Source organism: Anser brachyrhynchus (genome assembly GCF_964034855.1).
Source record: "Anser brachyrhynchus genome assembly, chromosome: 1".
Taxonomy (NCBI): domain Eukaryota; kingdom Metazoa; phylum Chordata; class Aves; order Anseriformes; family Anatidae; genus Anser; species Anser brachyrhynchus.
Window position 1 is genome coordinate 116,906,192 of NC_137694.1, and position 14,787 is coordinate 116,920,978.

At 40.0% G+C, this 14,787-nt stretch overlaps 1 protein-coding gene across 1 annotated transcript in view; it reads left to right on the top strand.

Moving 5' to 3' along the window:
* The window catches only part of PCP4 (Purkinje cell protein 4), a gene marked incomplete at its 5' end in the record, with an annotated part of 62,976 nt that overhangs the window by 28,328 nt on the left and 19,861 nt on the right, over positions 1-14,787 (top strand). The window contains one exon of the mRNA XM_080575920.1: positions 353-404. Coding sequence (XP_080432046.1) covers positions 353-404 — 52 coding nt within the window. The remainder of the gene's footprint in view (positions 1-352; positions 405-14,787) is intronic.

Genomic DNA, 14,787 nt, shown 5'->3' on the forward strand with positions numbered 1-14,787 from the left:
GAAATGCACGTCTTCTGACCAAGGTCCGATCAAAAGAAACATGGGAATGGAGGCACAGCAGAGACCTGAGGGAATGTCCTACTGCAGTTCATACCCTTGCATTTGACTACACAAACCCCGTCGTTAACAGGTGCTAATTGAGTACTATTCCATGCATGGTTATACAGCTGTGCCGAGGTGGTACCAAGGATTTCTGTTCTGGCTGGTAGTTTTTCAAAGCAGCATTACATGAGGGTGAGTGACTATCCAAAGTACTGAAGAAAAATCAGGCTGTAACTGCTAGTAATTCCAAGGGGAAAATGCACTTCCAAGTTTGTTCTAACCACTTCTTTTTTTTTTCCTCCTCTACCAGAGACAAGGAACTGGAGCTACAAATGGAAAAGACAAGACATCTGGTGAGAACGGTAAGGGTAGGCTATATTTCTTGATGGAGAGTATTGAGCCAAAATGAGTCAAAATCTGGTTTTACTATAATGACAGATGTCAGACAGCATCAGCCTTGTTTTTTCTGTTATCTCTTGCATGTGTTTGAAAAACTAGAAGGACTTACTGGGATCTTGTCCTTTGTATATTCAAGTCATGTATTTAAGAAGAGACTTGATTGTGAGCTTGTACTATGGTAAACCAAAGGACTCTGTATAAGAGAGTGCAGATGCAAAGGAGGCTAGAACAAAACACTGTTTGGTGTGTGAGAAAAGAACACAAGAGATTAGGTTCAATACTATGAGCAGTTGCTCTGTGGATGGGGAAGGTGAGCAGAAGTAAACTAATTATGAGGACTTACATAGTTTTTGTGGTCTCATTCATGCCACCTAATTTTGGGCCCATAACTGAGCTACCAAGGTTAGAAGCCACTTGCACAGGCTCATTTGAGAGTTGACAGAGAGAGGCAATGGATGGAGCTGCTCACAGGGAGGGAACATATGGCAAATAGGCTCCTAACTTCAGCATTCCATGTAGTTGGGTGAATCCAGATGTGTGCTCTGCTGTTATAAGAGGTGTTTTGTTGCTTTTTTTGACCTCTAACAAAGGGGCAGGTAGGGATCAATTTCTGCCCCATAAATGACACAATCAATTCTAATTGGATTTTATTTTTATTTTTTCTAAGAAAGAAGAAAATCAAACAATTTTCAGTAGAAACAATTGTTATTTAGTTGAGAACTAATCTTATTTCCTATAGGAGGCAGAAACACTTTACATACAAATGATCACTTGATTAAAATCCAATTACCATCAGAAACATTTTTCAAAGGAAAACATTTTGATCAGCTTTAATTATAGACTCAGCCGAATATGATGCAACATTAGTTTGTAGACATTCATGAACAGGATGAGGATTGAGCTATATAAATATTCTGTTTGCTTCTGTTTGATCATCCAGTTCTAATCAAGAGAAAATATGTTCTGGTAGTCTGTCTTCTCTAGTGAAAAGCAGGAAAAATGTAAGTCTCTTTTCTGAAGAGCCAAGGGTTTTCTGGGATGAGATTTCTGAGCAGCTGTTTTGGATATGCACTTTGGCCTGTGTGTTGGTCTGAACAGAATCTTTGGGCCCTCTGAGGCAACGCATCCTAAAACATCAGCAGTCTTCTTTATGCTTAGTTTTCCTACTACAGAGAGGTGACTTTCCCATAAGGGTTGTTTGCATAACGCTACAGTAAATGAAATCAGTCAACGATGTTCCCAATATGATAAAATACAAATTAAAGACTGGAAAAAAGAAATAAATATTTTGGCTTGTTATAGTGTCTTGAATTAGTGGGAACAAATGTACCCTGACAACAAAGCCATTTGCATCCTGAAGTTAACAGGAAAGGAAAGCAGCAAAATTATGCCAGCCATTTGGGCAGCATGGAAAGCATGTTTTTCTCTTACTGTTAGAGCACATTATGAACTGAGCTCATTTACTTTGAATTTCTTTACAAATAAAATCGTCCTGTTGTCAAATTTAGCTAAGATTTACTGACCCTGCAGCCTTTTAGAGGCAAGTTCTTTTTTTTTTTTTTTTATTTTTTCTTAAGGGGAATTTTGACTGAGAAAGGGCTGCATTATTAATTCAGAAATATATTATTCTAGTTAGTTGTAGCATAGTTTTATGTATAGTATAGACAAGCAGATGCACACTGAATCTTGGACAAATAGATGTCTATTATTTTTTATAATGAAGTTATAACCAAAAAAACCCTGTTACCTACTTAAAATAAAGGAGCAACAGGGGAGATGGAACAGAGTCCTCTGTCCTCCTAAATCCTTATGCTTGCATGAAAATGGAGCAGAATCAGAACTTTCAACCTGAGGTTGGATTATGTATCAAAGAAGCAGAAAATGTATAGCTCTTTGTACTTATTAGCTGTGTGTAGTTAGAACTCAAGCAGAAGTGATTTATTCCTTTGGAAATTGTGATGTGCTATAAACCTACTTGCACAATATAAATCCTCCATAACCTGTTTTTTGGCCAGAAGTCTGTGATATGTGCATGTCTTAAATTTCTATTGTGGTCATTATTATCAGGCACTTCTGATGGTCATTTCCCTATTAAAATGAAACTTTCCCTCTTGTTGAAAAGGGGGAGAGGGGAGGGAGGAAGAAACCAAATGCCCTTTGATTTTAGTCTAAAATAAGGAGTCATGCTACGAAACCGTTTGCAAAGTTGAAGTGGTCTGGTCACTGTCCTTGCTTTTGATTACACATTCAGGAAAAGCTGCTGAAAGCTAACCCTAACAACGAATAATGATGCTCAGTTGTTTTTAGGGTTGTTGATTCACACAGTGGAGACGCTGTTTGTGGAAAATTAATTTGGGGCCATCTCTAGGCTGAGTCAAAACTGGAGAAAATAAAACCAATGACCACTACAATCAGTACCCTTCCTCTTTGAAGGCGCGTATGGCATTGCTGTCACTGCAAAGTGTTTAGGGAAACTAAGTCTGTGGAGACTTCTTTTATAGTAGTGGAAGGTTTGGTAGGCATCTATGAATGCATGCTCTTGTTTGACCTTTGTTAGGGAGCAACACTATATCCTTAGTCATATTTACTTCGTATGACCAAAGCAGTGGCCTCTCTTAGTCTTGCTTCCAGCAGAGGTGTTTGTCACACACAAAATGCAGGCACAGTCCCAACTTCTACTGAATTGACACTGCCTTGTTTCGGTATCCTTGCTTGTTGACTTAGGGGAATGTGCAGTGGGAAAGACTGAGCTTCAGAAAAGCCAGTATCGTGTGGAGCAGTAATTATGCCACAGTATATGTAAGAGTTTGTGATTACAGGAGAAGAAAATCTGTGCATGAACTGTACTGGTTATGTTGATGAATGGAATGTACCTGTACTATATGGGACCTTCATTCATCAGCAGTATTTTCCTTCAGCTGCCTTCCTGAATTCTCTTCCAGACTGCAAGGTGGTAGCATCCCTCTTCTCTTGCAGAACACTGGGCATTAGCAGACTTCCACTGTATTTTGGATAGTATACACTAGTGTATCTTCCTGTTTTTATGCAGCAACAATCCAGTAGTTCTTGAAGATATATCTGGATTATAACTACTGAATAATCACTTGGGATGAAGCAAGTTTCACTGACACTGAAGGTTAACAGCAAAATTCTCAATGACTTTTGTCTGTCCTGACCTTTTAAACAAGTTGTAGTTTGTCCTCTTACAGGTTTATGATCAAGACAAGATGATGATTCATTTCTTCCTAAGGAGGAACAACTATTGCATTACAGCGTGCTATCGTGGTACATCCGTGGTTTGGAAAAGGCTAGTGAAGTCAGTGGAAAATCTCCTGACAACTTCAGTGGGCACTGTACAATGCTGAGTAGCTTTTCCATCCAGTAAAGTACTATATTGCTCTAAGGAAAGTGTATATAATCTCATTCTGTTGTCAGAGTGGAAAGAACAAAAATACTATTAGGAGTAAATTATATAAACTAGCTTTCCTGGGCAAGAGCTAGTTGAAGGACTATTCTTACAAAAACACCACCCTAGTAGATCGTAATTAGCAGTAATAGTTTGCATATGGAAGCACCTATATGAAAACTTGTACATAGGAGCTATATAAGTATAGCTACCATAAACCTCACAGGGTCTTGAAGGACCTTAGTCTATCTGAAAGCTAGGTCATATTGTTAGTATGTGCCATTATGAACTTGGAATCTCTATTACATAATGCTGTTCTCTACGGTCAAAAATCCAAAGGGAACCAAGTAGCACTATCCCCGCATGCCCCTTCTGTTACAAATCTGGCTTAGTCCAACAGAATCTGCATAGGATAAGATGCTGTAATTTCTTTTTTGCTTACCTAGCTTGACTAATCTGGCCCATCATGTTTGCAAATGCATTTTAAACGAAAACAAGATGGTTCTACCTTCCTGTTCTTACCGCCTTGGCAATGTCACACTGTTTCTTTGTAAGTTAACATCTGTCACTTCTCATTTTGTTTTGCATTCTCCTTCATTTATCCTATGTAACTTGCAAGCTGGTATCATGCACTCTACTTTTAACAGTGTAGCACATCTAGCAGGGTAATGGCTGCATCAGAACCAATTATTTTTGTCTTCAAATTTAGAATCACCCCTTTTCCTATTAGTAGATTTCTTCTGAAACTACATAAGGCACGTGGTTATTAGCTGATATTTGTGAATCATTTTCTCAGAATATTTCTCACAATATTAGATTCAGCAATATGAATATTTGCAATAAAAAATATGTTTTTTGACATGATGAATTCTAAAACTTTCTGGGTCTAAATGAAAATGAAAGGTTTTGCATTAAGTTGCATGTCATGGTGGAGTAGGCCTATGCAGTAAAGACAAGATGGTCAGTTGTACGCCAAAATCTGAAGCCATTCTTTTCAGTTTCTAATCTGTTCTCAAGCATTTGTCCTGTGAGTACATGATCTTGGCCTTGGGTGATCAGAAAACTATAAAGGAATAAACTCTGGATTTCTTCCTCTCCCTAGGGTATACCATGGGTTGGCTCTGTGTAAGAGTTTACTTTATGAACTCCGTTGTTTCTTTATCCTTCTCCTTTACATCTAAAATGGAGGCCTCTGAACTCACTTAAATCTGAATGCTTCTAGAAAACATGTACAGTAACTGTAAAGAATTGTGTGTGTTGGGATAGAGATATCTCATTAGTAAGCTCTTCTGCTTGTGCATCTTGCAGGGCAACTGTGCATTCACCAACTTCATCTATTCAAGGAATTCGGGAAATTCTGCACTTTGTGCACAGTGCATGTAGAGGAGTAAAGAAACTTGATAGGTCCAGCAGAGTAAATAATTATCTTCATAGTTATTTATGTGGAGTGCTTATATCAACAGAGCTTTAATTCCTGGCCAGAGCCCAGGATCATTATTGTAGTATGCTTTAATATAAATATTTGTTTAAGAACTCAAAATCAATTTTCCACTAATATTCTCGGATGACCATTTAAAAATATACTGGTTTTGGGAACAGCCCTATGAATGAACTTGTGGAAAAAAGGAAGGGAACACATGAGGCTAATTTGTATAAATATTAAAATGTGCTCATGGAACATGGTTTGCTATATCCACCCAGGTCTAGAGGTCACATTCTTTAGTCACAGGGAAGGACAGTGACTGAGCTGTAGCATTGCAATGCCTTGTGTATTTTGTTTTTCCCACAGAGTATGACTCTTGTGGCAAAAGACAAAATAGGTCTTGCAAGGAACTGCTCAGTTTAAAACAAACAAAAACAAACCCCCACCACTACCACCACCACTACCAACAAAACCTTTCCAGAGTGCTTTTCTCTCTCTTTGATACTTCACCCCCCATAGCACTAACCAGAAGTTACGAAGGGTAGCACTGTATGGAACTAATACTAAATTTTCCTGGATACTATATTGAGTATTGGGAGGAAATGGCCTTGTCCTCTTAACTCTCTTCTCTATGGTACTCCGCTAAAATACTTTTGTCCTTTGAAAGCAGTGCTTCACAGAATATGATCTCCCTGCGAGCAATCCTGTCCCCCTCCCCTATTTCTTTCCATCTATGCCCTGAGCCAAATTTTGTCCTATCTTATAAAACCCACCTGGTTCCAGTGGGGATTTAGGAAGTGTGAGAGGAGAATTATTTGCTGTACCTCAGCCCCCGTCTCTTAAAATAGGAAGTCTGTGTCTCAGCAACATTCCTCGATGTATATGCAACCATCAAATAATGTAACACCTTCACAGAGCCTAAATACAAAAGTGTATGAACCCTTTGCATAGTTACGTAAGTTGTATTTCATCATGTACAGATCGCTCAGGCTCAGATGAAGGTGTAAAAATCCTGTGTGAACTCAGTGCCATGATCCATAGCTGAGGGCGTTTCAGATGAGTACTGGCAGAAAAAAGTTAAGTAGTTCTAGATGAATCCCCTCTCAAAGGCATAGCTACACATGGCAGAAACACCACAGGCAGCCTTATCCACTGAATTTCAGGCAATTTCCTGGGGATAGCCACACACAAAGTGTAGCCAGAACTAAGCCTATTATGTCCCAGGTCCTCTCCTGGCCCGTGTCTCCTCCTTTGCCCAGACTCGTCTGTGTATCCAGGAGTCCAGTCATCTCCTCAGGCAGCTGATGTATCTCAGCTAAAGACAGATTTAGCTTTTCATAACAAGGCTCTCAGATAGTTCACAGATCTTCCCTAGAGAAGATGCTGAAAGGAAAAGAGGGGAATTATACATGAACTTCATTTCCTCTCCTAGGTGAATTTCCATTTCTTGAGGCCAGGGATTAGTATAAGTTCTCTCCAGAGTAATGCTGTGTGCTTATTTATCTGGAGCAGTGTTAACAAGGACGGTTCACAAAAAAAGTTCATATCAGCAACTTCTGATGGTTTTCTAGCAACAAAAGCTTCAAAACAACAACTTTTTATGTGTTTTTGATAAACTAAACACCTTCCATTTGAAACTTCACCTACCCCCACGTCTGCATACACACATTTGGCCATCTGGTCTCCTGGGGAGAATTGTCTGCTGGAATTCAAAGTAATGAATATACCTGACTGAAACTGAAATAGTACTTGTGAGAGACTAGATACTATTCTCATTCTTCTGTTGTCTGACATATCTGGTGTCACACTGTGTATTACTGCTGCACTTCAACCGGTAAGCAGGAGCTTTCGTTTTTAAATGTTTCTTAAAGCATCTTAAAACACCTTGTTAAAAGTCTCAGCAATTGACAGAGCCAGCTGTGCTGATGCAGTCTGGCCAATGTCCTGTCTTTGGACTTCCCTGGTAGTTTTCGTTTTGTGTATCATTTATAACCACTCATGACTACCAAATAAGTCCATCTCCTGACACAAAGAATATGGCATTATGCACAAGCACGTCTGCATGTATGTTGATACATAATGGTAGTTATGCAGCTTCTTTCTGCCATGTTGTTTGTTTTTTAGAGATTTTTTTCCTTATATGTTTGTATTTTTTTTTCTCCTAGAAGAATTGCACTGAAGAGGAAAAGAATGGTTTCTTTTGAAATGAAAGAGTACCAGGAAAGCAAATTAAATGCAGAAGTTCCCTAGGGAAGAAAAAAAAAAAAACAAACCAGCACAACCATATAAGAACTATTTCAGTTTTTTAAGCTCTTTTAAAAGACTGAAAAATATGAAATGATTTCAAAATAGATTTCTCCCTTTTTTCCCTTAGAGGCCCCTTCAGTCCCCAGCTAGCTGGCACCTTTGAGATGGAAAAACCCTCACGCTTAACACTCCTGCCACAAGTGAATCTGTGTAGGTACTTATATGGTCCTCACCACCATAGTAACTGAGTGCCTTCCAAGTATTTAAAAATAGAGATAACAATAACAATTTCTGCCTCGGTCCATCTCTTTCTTTCCAGCTTGTTACAAGAATAACTTGATTAATTTATGGGATCTTTGTTGTGCACACAGTGCCTACATACAAACCGGGAGACTTGCGTGTGTGCCTGCTTACATGTGATGTTCTCAAACTAAGTACACTCAAAAATACAGCTGCATTTCTGAAATGTGAAGTATACACATGTACATAAGCATATACTTATGGTCACTAATACAGTCTGGTCCTTTACACAGCATTTGCAGTAGGTAGAAATCAGTAGAGATGCAGCCATCCTGCAGCACTAAGGTTGGAAGTAGCCCAAGGAAATAAACATGAATTATGCTCACTGGTGACTTAGTTTCAATAGTTACTAGAGGATCTTGTTTCTATTGTGTTAGTTGTTGTGCACATACTCCAAGAAAGCTTATATAATGTCAGGTAAGCCAAGTTGGGTGAGGACACGGAGGAACAGTGAAATTGTCTGAAAGAAGGGAGCCCTGACAGCATTGTGTAAGTCCCAGACCCAAGCCTCTTCAACATACTAAAAGGGTCTTGGTATGTTCCTGTGTCCTCTGGTTTTGAAATATTTGCACTAAGTGTGCCCTTGTCTTCTCGTACATTCAGGGTTTGGACTTTCTGACTTCCAGTTTCCTCCCTTAGCTGGTGGCCACCACTTTCCTATTTGGTAAAATTTTGTCTCGGTTCCTTTGTCATTGCCATGATGACAATGTGAGTTGGATCCAACAGCATTTAGGACCTCAGGCACACAGGGGGTGTCTAATTCTTGCATTTTGGTGGGCATTTGAGCACCTGAAAGGTGGTAGGAGCTCTAATCCTTTCTGAGAAGCTGGTGTGTAAAGATCAGGATAGGGCACTAAGGGGAAAAAAAATCCCACAAAACAACGGTTGTAAATTAAGAAAAAATACTACAAAACCTTTGGTGATGCTGGTGGTTTTTGCCTTTTAGATGACTCATAAATATGCTGGAGTTCCTGTCAAGTGTTAATGAGGAAAGGCAGAACTGAAATTATGCCTTTGACAAGTGCCATATTTCTTTTGGAAATCAGTCTGTAATTATCAGTGCTCTGTCTGACTATGCACCAGGGAGAACGAGACCTCTTTCCATGACTGGCACGTAGCTGACATGCACTGGCTTGCTTCCACAAATGAGTACTCATCTAAAACCATGCTGTCATCAATACTCTTAAAAGAGGAACATTTAGTTCTGCTTTGCTGCTGATAGGAACCCAAATGAAGGACAGAGGTCAAGGTTGTTCCTAGATAACCCTAGGAAAACCAATAACGTTATCTCTGAAATGAATCTATCCGTACATCACCAAGGATGGTTTGGTGTAGTATCAGTGTTAGAGTCAATGGCATACGAAAGCTGGCATATTTACACTGGAAGTCCATGGAGCTAGGCTGATGCAAGTTACAGATCTTTCTCTCTGTGTTCCCAGACTCTAACAAGAGGTGATTAAAAGGCCACAAGAGGTGGATGTAGCTCAGCAGCATGACTTTTTAATTAAGAGGAAGCAAAAAATGAAAGAGGAGCACAATCAATGCACAACAGAGGTTACCAGAATTTACTGTTATGGAAACATCACTTTTCTTTTTGACTACAAATTATCTGCCTTACTTCCTATGATAGATTTTTGGTTTGTTCTGTTGTTTTTCTTTTCCAGAAGACTTGGTTTTGCAAATGAAATGAAAATGCTTTTCCACTTATGAGTTCCTTGCATATGACTAGTTCAGTAAAGTATTAATCATTTTCTTCTGAAGGTTTTTAAGATTTTAATTTATAGCACACGGCTTTCTTAATACACTTAACTTGATGCTCCAAAATTAGCTTGCAATTTGGTATTATCAGGCTCCCTTATGCAAGCAGGCACTAGAATGTAGAACAGCAGGAGTGTTACAGGCATGATTAAAGTTTGGTCCTTAGCTGAACTAGTTACCAGAACAAAGTAGTTAAGGCTACAGAAGTGAATTTGACACTACAGTGTGAACCAGTGCAACACTGCACCTCCAATCCTGGCACTCAGAGTGGATTTCAGGACGTTATATAAAATGCCCAGGAATGCAAGAGAATTTTTTCAGCCCATTATATCTAGGGTTTCTGTGCTGAATAAGAGCCATTAGAATCAATTAACAGTAAACTCTTTTCCTCTCTAGAAGTTAGGGGTTGAATTCCTCTTGCCTGGCTGTAAACATGTATGTATGAGAGACCTAAAGCTCCAGTTACTGACATCAGAGAGAAACAGATTCTTCTGTGACATGACACTATTTGAATGAGCTTCTCTGGAGAGCTGGGTGTTCAGAGATCCTAATCTTGTTTAGGTATAAAATGGCTTCTGACTTGCTCAGCCCTGTCAAGGCTGAAGAATCTGTGGATAATACTACAGAGCCTGTGTGTCTCTGGAATTAAGTGGATGCTAACCAGGGTTTTTCAGAACGTCAGTTTTGGACATGGGCATTTAATTTCTCCTCAATCCTACCTCAAGCAATTCATCCTTATTTAGATCTTAGCTGATCTTAGCTTCTTCATGCAAGCTCTTCCAGACATTTTCTGTATGGAAATCTGGATGTGAAAACATAAAAATATTTCCTGGCTTGAGATCTTTTGTTAGCTAAGATACTGGATCTGAAAGCATTTGCTTTGGTCAAGCGCACTTGGTTCATTTTTCCCCAGTCTGCACAGCGTTAGGAATAGGAAGGACTGAGAAAAATACATATTTCCAAGGAGGAATTTTCAAGAAAAGAAAAAACTTAAATAGCACCAGATACGGAAAAGTCATTTCAAGAGTTGCAGTGGAAAATAGGGCAGGGTGCTCTGGCAGCTCCTGGGAGATGGTGCGGGTAGTCCAGGGACTGGAACTGAGCTCTCAGCACTTCTGGGGTCTCGCAGTAACATTATTTAACAGCAGCTGATGAATGAGCACTCTAACTGCATTTTGAGTATATCATCTTTCATTCTAATTTATACCAAAGAAAACGGGAGACTGCTGGTTGACTCTAGGTAGGGAAAGCATTAATTATTTGTTAGGTATTAGTGAAACACTGGCACTCCACAGCGACCAATTTACCAGCTCCTCTAAAAGCTGCCAATAAAGAATGGACATGTACAAATGTATTCATTAGTGGAAACTAATTAAAATCCGGGCTAATAGCCAGAAAAACAATACATTATTGTAGGATTTTGGAATTCATTATGTGTCTGTACTAATCTAACAGTAACTATCCTGGCTCCACAGTTTCTAATCTTAGTTACAGATCTCATGATGATGGCCAGAGCAACAGCTAAGAAGAGTTAGCCTTTTGCATTGCTAATGACCTTTTTACTCCAAGTCATTTCTGCTTATATAGATATTTCAGAAGCTCTCCTTCCTGAGAATATATTGCAACAATTGTCTCTTTGAGACACAAAGTGTAGGACAGAGTCCCTTGTCTGAGCATCTTTAGTTTGATTGCACAGTGATGGTGCATTAACTTCTCATACACTTTGACTTTTATCTCTGTAGGTTACAGCTTAGGTTAGCCTTGATCAGCTCTTTACTTGTGTATTTTTAAGGGCTTGTCCTATTCATTCTGCCTGCTTGATACACGTGCTGATTTCTTCGGCTACGTAAATGATTTTTACTAATAATATTATATTTCAGTGTTGATAGTATAATTTAATTCTCATTAAGATTGGCAGAACCTTCCATTATTATTTTTCTGACTTCATCGATTTAGAGATTTTAAATATATACTTCAGACAAAAAGGTGCTTAGATGTGAAGAGGATACTGTTCCTTTCCTCCCTCACCCCTCCATCCTTTCTTCCACACGCTGCAGCATCAGCCTTGTTTTAGTGACAGTCCATAAGCTGCTAATTGCATCGTGTCACTCCCATGGGGAGGGAGGCAGAGTGGAGAGGAAGGGGCACTCTCACAAATATTGCAATTACACCAGGGCCTCACCCCATTTCAGGGTGAGGGCGTAGGGCCAGGCAGTACCGACCCTGAGTATTGCACCCAACACTGCCCTGTCTGTACAGTATCACCACAGAGTGCATGAGACATGTCTCAGATTAAATTAAAAACATCAAAACTCAAACCAAATGACAGAGGTTCTGAAACTGATACTTACCATTAAGTTCAGGTAAAGGGATGTTTGCTTTAAGGCTTTGGGGCAGATGTCCCTGTAGCCACTGCAGAGAGATTCTGGCTGTTTTTAAGACAGGAAGCAAAAATTAATTATGGAGAAATTTTTCAGTTGGATTCTCTGGTTTATGGCAGATGTGGTACAACTAAACAGAAGGGTAGGAGGGGTGAGATTAATATAGCTTGAAGATATGCTTACTCTTCTGGCCTTGGATTTCACCGAGTGAACACTCGGGATGATGTAGAGTATCAGGTGTGGTACCTTTGAGAAAAGATGCTGATGTTGAAGTGCACATGTAACAGCAGAGCTTCAGTTATGTCTGGGCTCCGTCTTGGGGTATGAAGGGGATGCACGTACCCCCCATACTGGTTTACACAGCACAGATGAGAACCAGATATCCCCTTGCCCCCTCACCCCAGATAACGAGGGAAAGAAATCTAGACAGAGCCTGAGGCAGCTGGATTCAAGGCTGTTTGGCATCCTGAAGCAGCTACCTCCTGGTCTAGCAGCCAGCAGGCTAATTATTAGCAGACAGTGCAGAGCACAGGTGTAGTATGATCTCATCTAATGATTTTGTTCATAAAGCAGACAGCAGGATTTTTCACTAGCAAAAAATTCTTGGTGACCTTTACAATGGATCTATTCATAACTAAACCCTGAATATCTCTTGTGAGGTCTGCCTTTGGGTGCCAAAGATGTGTTGTGCTACTTAGCAGAAGTTGAAAAAAAACCACCACATTCCTGGCTTCTCTTATTCAAGAGGGTAGGAAGGCAGATGGAAGATGTGTGGTTTGGGACCTCTTTATCAGTGGGTGACAGATGCTGTCAGTGGAGGGCACAGACACAGGCTTTGCCAATCAGTCATGAGTCATTCTATCAATAAGCACCACTTTATCTCATCTGAGACAAACTTAAGCCCTTGGCTTAAGTTCCTTTCTCTATTGAATTCAGGAGAAAGAAATAGCTCTGCTAGACTCCAGTGCAAAGAGCTCTGGAGATTAAGGATCCATAAACAGCACTGCCAGCACACTGGCAGACAAGCCCAGTGGGACCAGGTGCGTGACTTGGAGCTCCTCTGCCCACATGCAGGAGGTCTGATGCACCTAGCCTGCAATGACTATGGGACCTCTTTCAAGCCCTATGCTAGAGAAAAGCATCATAACTGTCTTTGAAGCATTTATGGTTTTCGAATAAGGGACCACATAAATAAAAAGCAAGAGACTGAGTCATAAGATGGAGTCCTCTGGGGTCTTTCAGCTAAAAGCCATCCCGTTACAGAAGAGCCTCAAAAAGAAACTAATTTTTAGCTATTCTCTCCTTACCTGACATGCCACAGGCAGGCCTTGTGAGCAATGCAGTCTAGAGGCTGTTCTCAGATGCAACAACATTACTATAGAATTTTGGTGTTTATTCATCCCTTTTAGATTATTGCTGCTAAGGTTAGCATTTTCTTTATTACATGGTGGACTGGCTGAAGTCCAGAGTAAGTTCGAATTAGAAAACTTATTTTTTTTTTCTTTTTGTCTTTTTCTTCTCACAGCAGAAAGTGCTGCACACAAAAATCAGTGAAGTCAGTTACATTAAGGGATACTAGTGTTTCTGTGTAGTTTCTCCTCTATACATGTTTGTGTGAACTTCTAATTCCCAGTGAATTTGGTCCTAAGTTTCAGTTTTTAATGAACCTAAATGCAAGCACAACCAAAGCTGCCATTATTTTTGGAGTGGGCACGATGCATTATCACTAAGAAGCGATTATTTTCCTCTCCAAAGTATAAATAGATCCAAATTTACTTGAAACTTGGTATGGAAAGATGGTGTAACTACCATAAATATGACTTCACACAACTCTTAGGAAATCACAGTAATTCCTAAGCCTGTAAGTAGTTTTCTCCAGGATTAAGTAGTACCATGCAGCATATTTAAGGGCATATCTCTTGACTGAACTTTCAGAATAGAAACTAGCATCTAATTAACCTGAGCTGAAATAGACTGCAGCTGGGTCTGTTCTGCTGTGTGTTTGTGAGGTTTCTGGCCTAGAAGCGTGAGGCCGGGTACTGCTTCCACCATTGTTCATCACAACATTTCAGTGTAATTGCTGAGTTAGTGAGTGATCTGGCTAGAGCTGTCAGCCTCCTCTTCGAGTGTCAATTTACAACAACCTTTTGTTGTTGTAAATGATGCTGCCTGGATGTGACAAAACAGTTGTTATGCTTGACCAAGCATGCCAAAAAACAAAACAAAGAAAAACAATGTAGAATTTCAGTTCAGTCAGTCCAAGAAAAGCAAAGGTGTTTTGTTTCCCCCTTGGGGAAGCGGCTTGCTTCAGAGAAAAGTCAGATCAATTTGGAAAAACAAAAATGTTCTACTAGTCAGAAGAGGTTGCGTAGATTGAGGTAGGCAACAGAAAGCAGGATCAGATCCTGGGTTGGTGCAGATTGCCATAGATGTGCTGGCTTCAGTGATTCCTGCTGGTTTACACGAGGTCCTAGAGGCTTTCACCATCCTGAAGCTTTTTACCAGTCGTTGTCTTGTGTAAGCAGATAGCTTTCTGCCAGTATGTCCCCTTATTCTCACAGGGAACATGAGTGTGCCCATGAGAGTGGGGTGAAGCCCCCGATGCAGTGGGATGTCCTGGTATGATTCCCAGCTACTGGTCCTACTGCTAGGCAGACCATGCTGCTGTGATGGGTCAAGTTAGTTATTCCTTACTTTATTCCCATCTCCATAAAAGCCGAAGTTTCCCTTTTATCTTTTATGCAAGCTGTTTCTTTTCTGGCATACTTTCTTACTGTCTCCCTGTGAGAGGGAGACTGTATTTCTGTCTCATTCCTCATTCTTTTCTCCTC